This window comes from Vidua macroura, chromosome 3 (assembly GCF_024509145.1).
Source record: "Vidua macroura isolate BioBank_ID:100142 chromosome 3, ASM2450914v1, whole genome shotgun sequence".
NCBI lineage: Eukaryota > Metazoa > Chordata > Aves > Passeriformes > Viduidae > Vidua > Vidua macroura.
Genome location: NC_071573.1, coordinates 71214055 through 71227677, shown reverse-complemented (window position 1 = coordinate 71227677; position 13623 = coordinate 71214055). Strand labels below are relative to the sequence as shown.

Here is a 13623-nt window from a genome sequence, read left to right as displayed (position 1 = left end):
AAAACTGCAGGTGAGACCTAGGTTTCCTACCTAGTAGTGTGGGACAATCTATACCTTCCTCTGCTGAGCACTTAAAGCCAGCTAAGAAGAAACACTGGGCACAGGAGTATATTAGAAATTCTGCCTTATTCTTGAGCTACATAGAATCATAGGATATCCTGAGTTAGAAGGGCAAAGTCCAACTCCTGGCCCTGCACAGGACACCCCAAGTGTCACACCATGTGCCCGAGAGCATTGTCCAAACACTTCTTGAACCCTGTCAGGCTTGGTGCTGTGACCACTTCCCTGGGGAGCCTGCTCCTGTGCCCAGCAATCCTCTGGGTGAAGAACTTTTTCCTGATATTCAACCTAAACCACCCCTGACACAATTTCAGGCCATTCCCTCAGGCCCTGTCACTGGGCACCACAGAGAAAAGACCAGTGTCTGTCCCCCCTCTTGCCCTCACAAGGAAGTTGTAGACTGCAGTGAGTCTCCCCTCAGTCTCCTCCAGGCTGAACAAGCCAAGTGACCTCAGCCACTCCTCATATGGCTTCTCCTCAAGATCCTTCCCCATTTTTGTAACCTTCCTTTGGAAGCTTTCTAACAGCTTAATATCCTTGTTACGTTGTGGCACCCAAAAATGTACACAGGACTCAAGGTGAGGCCATGTGCAGTGTCATGCAGAGATGCCCAGGAAAAGCCAGCTCACTTAACCAGCACAGAATAGCCACATCAGTGCCCTCTTTGGTGAAGACCGATAATATATGTGGCTCCGTAAGATTATTTCCTTTTTGCCGTATAATCATTTAATGTAATGCTGCAAGACGTTTTCAAGTGCCATAGGCTTCCCACACTGCTGAGCTCCTATTGACTTTTGTGTGAAAGCATGGGGAAGAGATGAAGATTGATGGTGCTTAAGAATGAGCTGATTTCCAAAGACAGATTGCTCAGTCTGTGGTACAGATACTCCAAAGTTTGCAGACAAAGAATCGTATTTCTTGTCTCTGGTAACTATACACAAATATTTCATCTACAAGGAGTAAGTGTTGCAGTAAGCTGTAGATCTAAATTAGACAATTTATGCTAAATCTATACTAACCAGTATACACCATTTAGAGTTAATGACAGGACACTGTACACTCTCATAAAACAGATGAGGGACCTACAAGCATAGAAGAAAGAGACCTACTAAATCAAAACCACTTACGTAATAGATTCTTTATCATTGTGAATTGCATTCAGAAATGAAAAAAGGAAAGGGGTTACATTTGTTAGTTGTGGCTTCTGATTAGGGGAGACTCAAAATTAACTCCAAGCCACTCTTCCTCTCCAAAATGCTTTTGCCATTTACCCTTTATTGCTTAACAGAAAAAATACTTTCAAGTTCCTATCTCTTAGAACAAAACATACATATGTTTATTTTCACTCTTTACTTTGAAAGAGATAGTTTTGATGAATCTTTACACTACAAAGATTATCTAGTAATACAGCTCTGACCCAGCAGCAAGATTCAAAATCCTGAGAGTGAAGATGTGAGGCTAACTCAAATCAAACTTCCTCACTTTCTCTTGTACTGAAACAAAAAGAGCTGCAAGTGCAATCATTTATGTTAATACTATTTTTTTTGCATATATATTTTTTCTGGATGTCTTTCATGTTCGGGAGAATTTAAATATTCCCTCAGTTATTCATTGAATAATCCCTGCTCCTGCTTTTGGTATTAGTTCTTTTCTGCTTTTTCAAGTCCCTTTTTAGTACTGTTTTACCATGAATAGCTTGAAAAATATAGATTTAATGTACCAACCTAGGAAGATGAAGAACCAAGGATGCCAACATAAAGCAGTCTCTTTCTGCTTTAAGGCACAGGTGATGTTTTTTTTCTTTAGCCGTCCTAAATTTGGATCAGAAAACAGTAACCAGGTCTGTGAGAACCAACGTGTGTGGTATATTTTCTCCTACTGTTGCATATCTGTGCTCTGGTATTGCATGTTAATTAATACACGTAAGGCGTTTGCCCAACATTAACTTTGTAGTTCTTTGCAACATGTTCTCTGTTTCTGTAGAGCTGCTTACTGAAGGACTTGCTGCCACCCTTCTGCAGTTCTTTCTCCTGTCCTCTAATTGAGCCCCTTTCATAGTACTAATTTGTCTGCCAAATGACTTATCATTTGGAGAGGCTCAAGTCAGATACGACTTCCTTTGTTTTGGCTTGTTTTTACCTGAGTGCTGCCAGAAGAAAGAAGGGGTTAAAGCGTGGGAGGATTGCTAAGAAAAAGGGTTTGGTTAGTGACACACAGGACTGCATCTCACACACGATTGTTTATTCTTCTGTAAACAGCAGAAAGAATTATCATCATCATGGTAAGGCAAACAACACTCTCTTTTATTCCCTTTTTAAAACTCAGCAGAAATCTTCAGGTTAATACACACTTACTTTTTTAAATCATAAAATCAACTGATCTCCATTAGTTTTATAGAGCATTTCTTTAACCAACAGATGCTCCTCTTGACAGAGGGGAGGGGGGGAAAGATTTTAGTTTATGGTATAACTAGCTCTGGGGAAGAGGAGATGGGAGCAGACATGCCTTTTCTGACATGCCTGTTCTTATTTATCTCCCTCCTCTCCTAAATACTCATGTAAGGATCTGTTTCATTTTATCAATGCTTCTTTGTCTTTCCTGAGCTTTTTCAAAAGATTTCCATTCATTTGATTTTACATGATTTGCTCCTTTCAGTTTTCCTGTTCTTTTCTAATACATCCAATATCTAAATCTTGGTGTTTGTTACCTAAGAAATATTATGGGATAAAACAATTTATATATACATCTATGCTTCCTGAGCTGATTATTTCCTTTCCAAAAAATTCATTAAAGATGCAGGCTCATTAGTCTCATTAATCTATATGCTGTTGCAAAATAGTCAATTTTCAATGCATGTTTGAACTAAAAATCTACTTTTACAGTGAAAAAATAAATTGGAAGCAGACAGGTCTTGTTCTCTTGATGATATGAAATGTTTCACTAAAATATCCTGACTTACTAGAAAATACAGTATGTGTAAAAATATTAAAAATATTAAAAAAACTTACGTTTGTTTCACTTCACTCTGCTCAAGTCTTGCATTTATAGCCCCTTGCTTATTCAGGTAGGTTCCTGAATCTAAATAAATGTATTCCCTGCACAAATTGCTCAGATAAAGCCAAAATTCTTTAAAATCCAATTATTGCTATTTATATCCTCAAGCTGCATAGCAGGCAAATAGCTGGAAGAGGCAGAGACTGAATTCCATGCTAGAGTGGACCTGTTAAATTTAAATTGTGATTTTTTTTCTCTAACTCTGAAGAGGACACTGTCAACCTGGAACATGGTATACTTAAAATAAATGCTAAAAAAAAGTTTAAAGAGTATATGCCAAACTCGTCGTATTCAGAAGAAGGCAGTTTGGGAATTAAAATAACTTAAGCCATATTTTCTTAATAGTAACCCCCCCTTTCTGACTTTGTGAAAGGTCAGCAAAAACAATGAACAATGAGTATAGTGAATTGAAGTAATTCAAATCCATTTGATTGATAGCAATGTCAGTTAAACTGGTTAAGTTTAGAGATCATTTAGATTAATTTAAAATATAACTGCTTTTTTTCCTTCAGTGAATCACACCAAGAATTGACTCAGGTCAAATGTTTTGTTAAGTATATTTTTCCCCCATGCTTTTAAAAAAAGAAAATAAGCACCAAGCCTTTATTTTCATCTGCAACTCACTCCTTCTCTCTCTGCCAGTAGCTATGGCACTCACCTGTAGTAGAGTGGTATGAAAACTCCTCTCTGTAGGACTTGAGTGGGTCTTGTGCTTCTCAGACTTTTCTCTCTCTTAGCTTTGATTTGTACATTGTTCCTTCCAGTTTTTCTACCAGTATTTTCAGAGCACATTGAGCCAGCAATATTCCAGAGCAATTTTCAAAGCCCGGCACTGTTAGTGTGGGATATTTGAGTCTCAGTCTCTGCAGAATGCTAAAGTCTAAAGAGTAATAGTTTATTTAAATGTTTTTGGCTAAAGGACTTTTTGGGATGTCATGTGACTGTTAGAACTTCAAGGCTTCCTGTTTCTCATGGCTGGGTGAATTACAATAGTGTTTGACATTACTGGCTTTCCAACATGAATTTGTAAGGGTCCTACACTATTAGAATTGCTGAAGATAGAAGGGTCTCAGAAGTTTTAATTTTACTTGAAATCCAGTCATTTATGACCTTCTAATGAATGATAAAGCTCAAACTTACTCTTCACTGAATGGTTTGTTGCTTTTTTTCCCTTCTGAAGATGCTGGAAAATAAATGTTTAAATTAAAGAACTGTCCACACTAGATATTACCATCTATTAGTTACCACAAAGTTGGTAATGACTAGTAAAAATACTGCTTTTTTTCTCTAATGTGTGCTCTAAGAAGTGTTTTCATTTATGTTCAGCTGACTCAGATGAACTCATCTCAGAAAATAACATCCAACTGATCCCTCAAGACACATCCTGAAGTTTTGATTCAACAGATCACAGTAGCTTATGCTCTCTTTTCACTGGAGACCAGCAAAGCACATGTTTAATTGCACTATTAAATTAGGGGTTTGGCTGTGGCAACTTACATTAGCTAATGAGGAAGAAAAACCCAGCCGAAAACAGAGGAAGTATTTTAATGCTAGCATAAACAAGTATGAATATCAATACAAACAAAATTTACATTTCTTGGTTAAGAAGGCAGCAGCATTTTGCTTTCAGATTAGAACACGGCTTTCAAGGTTCATGCAGAGTGCTTGAAATGGCTTCCTCCACACTGTCCAAGGAATGCATAGGCAGGTCCTCTAGATTTTTCAGTTGCCAATGCCTTTGATCAGGTATTTCTCAAGCAGCTAATGTTTTAAGAGTAAGAATGTTTTAGCATGAACACATTGAAGAAGCCTGATTTGCAGAGCAAGGGTATTGCTTTCTGAAATCAAACACTTCCATGCCATGCTGTGAAGTCAAGCATTCTTGTGCTGTGCTCTGGCAGGCTGGGTCCCACTTGGGAGTCCCTTGAGATGCTCAGTCTCTGTACCCTCTTGCACTGGCAATACTGGCTCACCTACATTTATCTGACTTAAAATACAAGCTCTTCGGGGCAAGTACCTGGTCTTTTATGTGTTTTGAAAGAGCTGTATATAATTAAGGTACTTTGTATGAAGAAATTACTTCAAAACAGTTTACATAGGGCAGCTATTTCAAGATCAAGGAAAAATCTTTAGCCTTGTTCCCTGAGGAAACAAGGCTTATGTGACTGGACTGGCTGGCTGTCCCTCCTCACTTCCATTCAACACCTTTTGAACTTGTTAGCTGTAGTTTAAACTACATTTGAAAGGGGGAGACATCTCAATGATAATTAAGTTCCCATGGACTTTATGAAAATCAGTGGCTGGGAAGAGAGAAATCCAGATCCTCAGTTCAAATAACTAATTTTTCCAGGTGTAATCTTACAAACTAAAAACTTGACAGCAAGTGTAATAATGATGGTCAGGTTGATAATGTAGTCCCAACTACTTTAGAAGACCGACAGCTCTTTCCATCCAATTATTAATATGATGGTTGACACGATAATGAAGTTAAATTTCCCCTGTTTTGGTGTTCCAACAGTTTTTAGCATGAACAATATAGTCATCCTTCTCACACTTGTAGTTATGAATTTTCAGAGAAATCAATATCATTCCTTATTACCTTGCATTAAGTGTGAAAATCTTGTAATTTTGCTTATTTTAGCTGGCAATGTTCATTGTTGTCATTTTATCCTTTCCCTATAATTCGTTAGTACAGGCAATACATACATAGAATAAGAAATTAGTAATTGGGCTGCATTACTCATGATCTGATAGTTAAATTTATAGTTGGTTTTGTTATCACTAAAGCATTTTACCTGTCTGAACTGTATGAACTTAATGCAGCCCTTAATGTTGCTCTTTACTTAATTGTGTTGGTTCTACTTGTTGAAAAAAGTCCTCAAAGGGAGGGGAAAAATACAGGCATCAACTTTCTCATTTGTAGATTATTTCACTGTCTAATAAAACTTGAACCCAAACAATACAAAAACTTGAGCTTAAGGTAATGACTTAGACTTGCCTATTTGAAGGCCACTGGTGGAAGATCACTGTGTGAGGACACAGGTCTTGGTTGGTGGTACACCTGCTTATCAGTTCAGTGAGTGACATTGGTTAAGAGAGGTAGGCAAAGACAAGGATTCCATGGATTTCTGTTAGGTTGCACTGTAAGTCAAATCTACCTCCTCCCCAATTTAGGGTCTGTGTTTTTCATGTTTTTTGGTATTTTTAATTTGCTTGGGCAAGCCTTGCTGCTGCACGTTCACTGGCATTAAATTGGTTATATGTTGCTCTCCTGAGCCAAGACTGTGTAGGCTGTTGATTAAGAAAAAATAACTAACTTAACACTTTTCCAGCTGGAGGAGGAAGTGACTCCATAAAAAAGGTCCTTATTTTCTTCAATAGCCAAAGGGCCAGACACACCGCAGGCCGGGCAACCCGGCCAGCTGCAGGCGGGCTGACCTGGTGTCTCCCCCGCCTCTGCGCTGGGCCCTCAGATGCTCCGAAGCGAGACTTGCGTGGTCCTTCCTGTTGAAGCTGTTCCACTTCATAAAAGTCATTAAGCGTTAATTAGAAGAGGAGTTGTTGAGCATTCATTAAACATTAAATACTAATTGAGCGCCCGGGGAGAGCGCCGGCACCATTCGGCCGCGGAGTCATTCTCACGCCGGCCCGAACGGGGCCGGGGGCAGGCGGGGCAGCCTTGGCCGCCTGCAGCCGTGTCCCCGGCCCGGGGGCGGCGTGCCCGGGGCGGCCAGGCAGGGCAGGCACAGTCAGGCGGCACAGACCGCAACCAGCCGCGCCCGCCGGTGCGAGGTGGAAGATGCGGCTTCGTCTCCCCTCAGGGCTTTGAACCCAGATATCCTGCGGGGGCCCCGGCGGCCGGGGGGTGTCGGCCCTCGCACACTTCCCGGGGTTGCGGGAAAGCCACTCTTGCTCCGGCAGCTCCGAGCGGACGGCATCGTGGGGAGGCCGGGTTACGGCCGCTCCACACGCTCCGTTGCCCCGCAGCCATCGTGCCGGGCGGGGACGAGCCGGTGCCCCTGCACTGCGCTGCCCCTCTCCCGGCCGGGCAGCCAGCACTGCAGCTCGCCGGGGCGGCGGCGGCGCGAACCGCCCGCCTCCAACCCACGGTGCTTTTCCCTCAACATCAAAGGCCGTCGGTTTTGCCCGGGGCGGCGTTTTGCCCTCAATAACAAGGCGGCAGCCGCAGCGCGGGCTGCTGGGGCACCTACGGGGCGCGGCACCCACTCGCGCCCCGCCGCCCCCTCGACGGCCTCACCCGTGGCCGGGGGCGCCCGCTCTTCCCTCTGCCCCGCGGCCCTCGCTGGGGGCCGGTCCGGCGCTGCCACCGCCCCTCCCTCCGCGGCCGGGAGGGGCGGCCCGGCCAGGTAGAGCCGCTGCCCGCGGCGGGGCGGCGGCTCGGGGCGGGCCGCGGGGGCGGGCCGAGGCGGAGCGCACAGACGGCCGGCGCCGGGGCAGCCGCGCGGGTAGCGGCGGGGTGCGTGGGGCGGCTTCGCGCAGGGGCCGCCGAGCCCAGCCGAGCCGGGCGGTGAGTGTCGGGCGCTCGGCGGGGTGGGGAAGTGAGGCGAGGCGAGGATGCGGAAGCCCGCCGCGGCACCTTCCTCCTGCTTATCCCGTTTTGGGATGGGGGAGGACAGCCGCAGCCTCGGGCGGCTTCATCCTCCTGGTAACGCGGGACGGGGGTCGTGACTCCTCCGATGAAGTGGAGCTGGGCTGGTTCTCTGCAGCCGTACCTGCAGGGAAGGGATCGGCGGCCGCGGGGCGGCGCGGAGGGCGCGGGGGCTTCAACTCCGGCCCGCCCTGGGCGGTGGGGGCACGCCGGGCGCTGGCAGTGCGCTGGGCACTGACGGGCGAGCCGGGCGTCTGCAGCAGGAAACAAGTTGGAAACTTGCGAAGCAGGGTCCGTGCTGCCGAGGGAAGCCGCTCTCCTCGAGAGGTCTGGTGCGCCGGGGTAGAAAGTACTCGCGGTGTTTTGAAATAGACGTCTCAAAAAGCAAGTATTCATCGTACCGGCATGTAAAAAGGGCTAATGTATTAAAATGCAAATATGCATGTGTACTCGGCGATGCTGTTGCGTGTTTCCTGTTTACCATGTTAATTAGAAGTTGTAAGGCAGAACTTCGCCAAGAGTAATCCAGGGCAGTGTTTGACCCAGTAATGCTCACTGAGTAATGCAGTGGCTTTTATAGTTCTGGGGTTTTTAACCCAAAACACAAGCCAAATATTTACTGAACTTCATTATTAAGAAATATATGAATTTTAAGACAACTTGCACCTTTGAAACTATTCTCTGTCGGCACAAGTGTGAAAACTGACTCAGCCAGTATGGAGAGAAAGTTAAACTCCCCACTCTTGTTTTTGTAAGGAAAAGTTTGACCCAGGTCTTGCAGGCACCAGAATGCTTTTCTGTAAAGTTTTGGGTGACGTTAACTAATTGTGCAAAATTTTGAGATTTAGGACATATAAAGCTGCCATTATAAGGCAAGATGAACACACTTGCAAACAATTGGGACTCCACGATGCTTCTGTATGCTCTTGCCTGAGCACACTTGTAAACAACAAGTTTTTCCTAATTGTTTTTTGTTGTTCCTTTTCTTTTTTTGAGAGCTAGTATTGTTCAGTAAACTGTTTTGTTTCCATTCACTGTGTCCTTTTAATTTAGAGGTAGTCCTAGAACAAATGTGTTATAGAAACAATTTTGACATTAACCAAATGTTTGTTTGTTTTTGTAGTCCACCTCACACCTTCCAGATTCTCCCAGAGAAGAAAATAAAAAGAAACCTGTTTTGGAAAGACTTGGAAATTTGTTTGGTACAGGGAAGAGGAAAAATGTCAAAAGTTCACTAGAGCACACTTCACGTCATAAGGGTGAGAGGTCGGGTTCTCCTCACGAGGCACAGGCAGTGTACTGTAGGCACTCCAGAGAAGGACACGAAGCTCCTCAAGTAGAAAAACAAGTGAGAAACATAGGTGCCCTTTCTGAGGCACAGGAGTATAATTTCAGTGGGGAAGTAAGACCGCTGTATCACGATACGATTTCAGAATGGAGCAGTAGGGGAGTCTCTTCTGACAGCGAGTGGTCAGCAGATTGGAGTGGCAGCAGTGAAACCATTAAAAACTCTTTCTGTGAGAGCAGCCTGAATGTGGAAACACTGGGGTTGGAGAAAGAATCCGTCACAGATATAAATAATTCCACAACTCCAGATTTCATACAGAGCTTGAGAAATCTGTCTAGTGAAGACTTAGAAAAGAGTATCTTAAGTCACAAGCAGCTTGTGAACACGTGGGTGTCTGAGGAGCCTGGGCATGCAAAACCAAAGGATTTGCCATACGAGTTGGAATCTGCAGCAAGTGAACACGCATATTCTGCTAGAGTGTTAACTGTTGATATCTATCTAAGAAAAACAGACGAACTCCTTAATGAACCCGTGACTCTTAAATCAGAAGAAAATTGTAGTGATTTGGACACAATGGATAAAAAAACTGCTAGTAAAAGATCTGGAAAACGGAGAAAGTCTCAGTCGTCTGGTGACATTCCAAATGGAGAGAGAAACCAGACTGAGAATACTGCAAGAGAAGAATCTGGTTTTGAAGATGATGCCCATTCTGAGGTGTTTTCAGACAAGATAATAAATCCTGAACGAAAAGTGAGGTCTCTTCAACAGACTCCTGAAAGAAATTCCTCTTCCTCAGGTAATAATCAGGACCTAAAAGTTGGATCTGCTAACAAAGGGGCGTCTAAAGCTGAAGCTGACAAGGGCAAGCAGCAGGTCTCGAACACAAGCTCTGCAAGGAGAAGATCATATAAAAAGAATCAGTCGGATACTGTACCCATTTCCCCTACTGGTTTGAAGGGTCAGGTGAAAGATTACTCTTCAAAAAGACAACCTTTGGCATCGCCAGAGACTAACCCAGTAATAAAAAGAACTTCAGTGGAAAAGGGAACTATGCCTGTGGCTTTTGGGGAAGACAGTTTGGAATCTCCCAAAGCTTCTTTGGCTGCTAAGACAGAAGACTTGGTGTTTACTGAAAGCAGAAATGATACAAAGGCAGTAAAGAATGGTAATAGTCCAGATGGAAGAGCTTTCTTGCATGCTGATGGGTTAAAAAATGGAGACCTGTGTCTGTCAGCTGAGAGACAGACAAATTCTGATTTAGACACCACGAAGCTGAAGAGTTTGGATGCTTCCAGAACAGTCATGACAAAGATTAGCCTGTAAGTAACAAACTAGTTTACCTTGTCCTTGTAGGTGTAATTTTGTTTGTATCTGTGTTTAGAATTCTATGGAAACACTGTCTGTGTAACTGTTATGTGTCTAAATTGTTTTCAGTTAAGAACTGCCTTTAAAAAAAATAAGTTGCCATAACCAAAGCTACTACTTAACAAGCACTGTAGTCTACATGTATTAGAAAAAGAATTAATTTTTTCATTTTTTAAATTGATAGGCAATGTCTTTGTCAATTCCACTATATGGAATAATTTAATATATAAAAAAACTGCTCAATCATCATTGTTGTGGATCAGATTAATTAATCTATCATTGGCCTTAATTAATTTTTCTCTCTGTAACCAAACCAGAATGTGGTTGAAGATTTTGTATGTGAAAATCTTTTGAATAAGAAATGTATTCAAGTTGTCTATGAAACAGCCTAAGTTCTGCTATTATTTTATGAAGAAATGTAGGATGCAATGTAGAACTTGATTGTTCAAATGATATGATAGATCACACTACAAACGTTTGAATACATACGGTTGCTTTCTTACGTATGTGCAGGATGAATCACTTGAATTTTGGTGCATGTGAATAACATCAGGTATTTGCAGAATTATGCATATATTAGTTTTCAGGTTTTGATTTTACACTTGAAGAAACTCTCTGTCAAACAGGTGGTCAGAGCTTTCCTTAGGATTATAAAGAAGCGGCTGTATGTATAAAGTTCACTGTTGTCACTAGTATGAGACCAGTGATTGATTACTTGGATACTGTTGCATTCTCATCCACAGGGAATATCTTGTTTGCATTATTCATTTCTGTTGTTTGGTTGCCACGGCTGTGTGCTGTGTGCTATTGCACTTCTCGTTCTGGCATGTTCAGTTGTAGGTGTGGGGGCACACTGAATCCCGTAGGCCCACCCAAGGTACACTGAGCGTTGATAATGGTCGTTGCGTTAGAGGGATGTGGAGGTTCACTGTGATGGTTTAAGAGACGTGTCTGTTTGCAATTACGCTTCCCACATCTGAGAAGCACAGGAGCAATTTCCTTTGCACAATTTGTAATACTCTACATCTGAGTCATTAATTTGTAACTTAAGTTTAAAAAGCCTAGTATTGAAAATTAAACTCTGTCATTTTTTGTACTTGGTGATGCTTTGCCATCTAGCAGTAGAGATCATAAATCGTAAACTCTTGAGTTTTTACCTTCACAGCTTCAAAAGAAGGGTAGCTTTCACATTGGTTTTTTCTCTGTGTCACTGTCATTAGTGATGATGAAGTTATAAACACCTGCTTAGCTGGATTTCATTTTTTCTGTGTATCTCCTGGGCTTGCTGTATAGTGAATTATCTTTTACTGTACTCATAAAGTAACAGACGAGTGTCCTGTCTGAAAGACCGAATTTTAATGAATAAACAGCTTGTCCTATTTCATCCCATTTTGTGGGGTATGTGACGCTGTGTCTTGGCCTTATCTGCTGTTGTAGGAACTTTAGCCCTGGGTGAGGACTGCTCTGTTGCCTGCAAGGTTTCTGATGCATCTGATAGCTGTCATTGCACAGCACCACACCATTTCTTTAGCCAAAGTTACATGCTTAGGTGATCTGGTATAATTTATAGTCATTCATTAGAAAGAACGTATCAACTATAAACCTGGACGTGGATTAAGGTGCTGTAAAGTGGGAAAGGGAAAGGTGGTGCCATTACTAGAAGACGGTGTGTTTTTGTTCTCTAGTTATCACTGTGAGCAGACAACTTTTTCATTTTTAAAGGTTAAAAAGTTATTGTTAGGTAGTTCACATTAATTCCTTTCTGGTTAAAAAATGAGAGATTCCTTGGCCCCTTGTAGGATGGATTTTATATAATACAAATAGTTCTCCCTTAAAAATGAATGATATCTCTTACTACTAATGATCTTGTGCGAATTCTGGGAATCTGGTTTCTTTGGAAACAATTTCAAAACAGGTCAGTTTCTCCAGTCACCTCCAGAAATGCAGGTTTCCTGTAAATAAAGATAGCATTTTATCTCTTTTCTCAATTTATGTCTGTGTACTGGATAACCTGAAAGTCACAGGTTACTTTGATTCTAGCTTTTGAAAGGGAAACCTATCAGATTTGAGACAAAAATGAGGTTGATGGTAAATCTTAATTGGCATATAAAACCTCAGGCAGTAGTCACTTTGATGTGCTTAGCGGAAAATTTGGCTTCAGTTGTCATACTTTATGTTCAGACATGGTTTTGGAGTTGCCTTTACATTTAAGCCCACTTGTGGAATTATTCTTCTTTTTTCACATGCCATTTTCTTTGCTCACTTCAATCTGATATTTTGGCATCAGTGTTTTTTTGGCACCACTTGCAAGCTTGATGTGTGACTCACCATCCATTTTTGACTGTTGGGAGAGGTTTAACTGCTTGCTTCCACAGTTTAGCTGCAAGGTGTAGCCAAAGAGAAGGACATTGGTATTTCTCTTGTGCCTGCTTGTTCCTGGCATTGCAGATCAGGAATGGGTAGTGAGAATCAGCCACACTGGACTGTTTGTAAGAAAGCATTTGTGCTGTTCAGTTTTTTTCCCCATACAAGATGAGATGCTTAAAGGATACTCAAACAACATTTCCTTTTAAATAAGCTTGGAGACTCAGTTCTTGCAATAAAGTGCATCTTTTGGCTGTATTTAAAACCAGTATTTTGTAGTGTGGAAAAAGGTGTAACGAAAAGATTAGAGGAGGCCAGCTATAGTGAGTGGAGCTGCAGGGCTGAGCTGTCTCATGCTCTTTGGTCTCAGCTGTTTGGCTGCTGGTGCTGTGCAAAAATACTGCAGAATACAAAGTGTTGAAGTGGTTGTTTCTGCATAACTTGAAAGCTTGAAACTATACCTTTGAGGGGTGAGCTCTTCATTTAAAATAGGTTTTAGGTGTGGCTGATAAGTATCACTGCTAGCCATTAAACTTGCTTGTGTCAGGGCATACAGAGAGACACAGATTTTATGGGGAAGATACGTGTTATGTTGAAATAAATGTGTGTAGTAGTACAAGTGACAGGCTGACAAAATGGTGGTATGGGAATGAATTTGTTAAGATAATTGGGCCATTAGTGTTACGTCTTGAAAATACAGGTAAAAGAAAAGGATAAGTACATTTTTCTTCTGATCAGAAAAGGATATGAAAGGTCCTGGTGAGCAGAAAATTCAGCACATGTCAGTAGTGCATCATTGTACCAGGTGAAGGCTAAGCCTGTGCTGTGCTCCATAGGCAGGAACATAGCCAGCAGGTCAAAGGACAAGATACTTGGTGCTCAT

General features: G+C 42.3%; 1 protein-coding gene across 1 annotated transcript in view; it reads left to right on the top strand.

The window, feature by feature from the left end:
- The first annotated feature begins 9504 nt into the window (after nucleotides 1–9504).
- Nucleotides 9505–13623, top strand: part of CRYBG1 (crystallin beta-gamma domain containing 1) — a 41767-nt gene continuing 37648 nt past the window's right edge. The window contains exon 1 of the mRNA XM_053972684.1: nucleotides 9505–10330. Coding sequence (XP_053828659.1) covers nucleotides 9585–10330 — 746 coding nt within the window. The 5' untranslated portion in view covers nucleotides 9505–9584. The remainder of the gene's footprint in view (nucleotides 10331–13623) is intronic.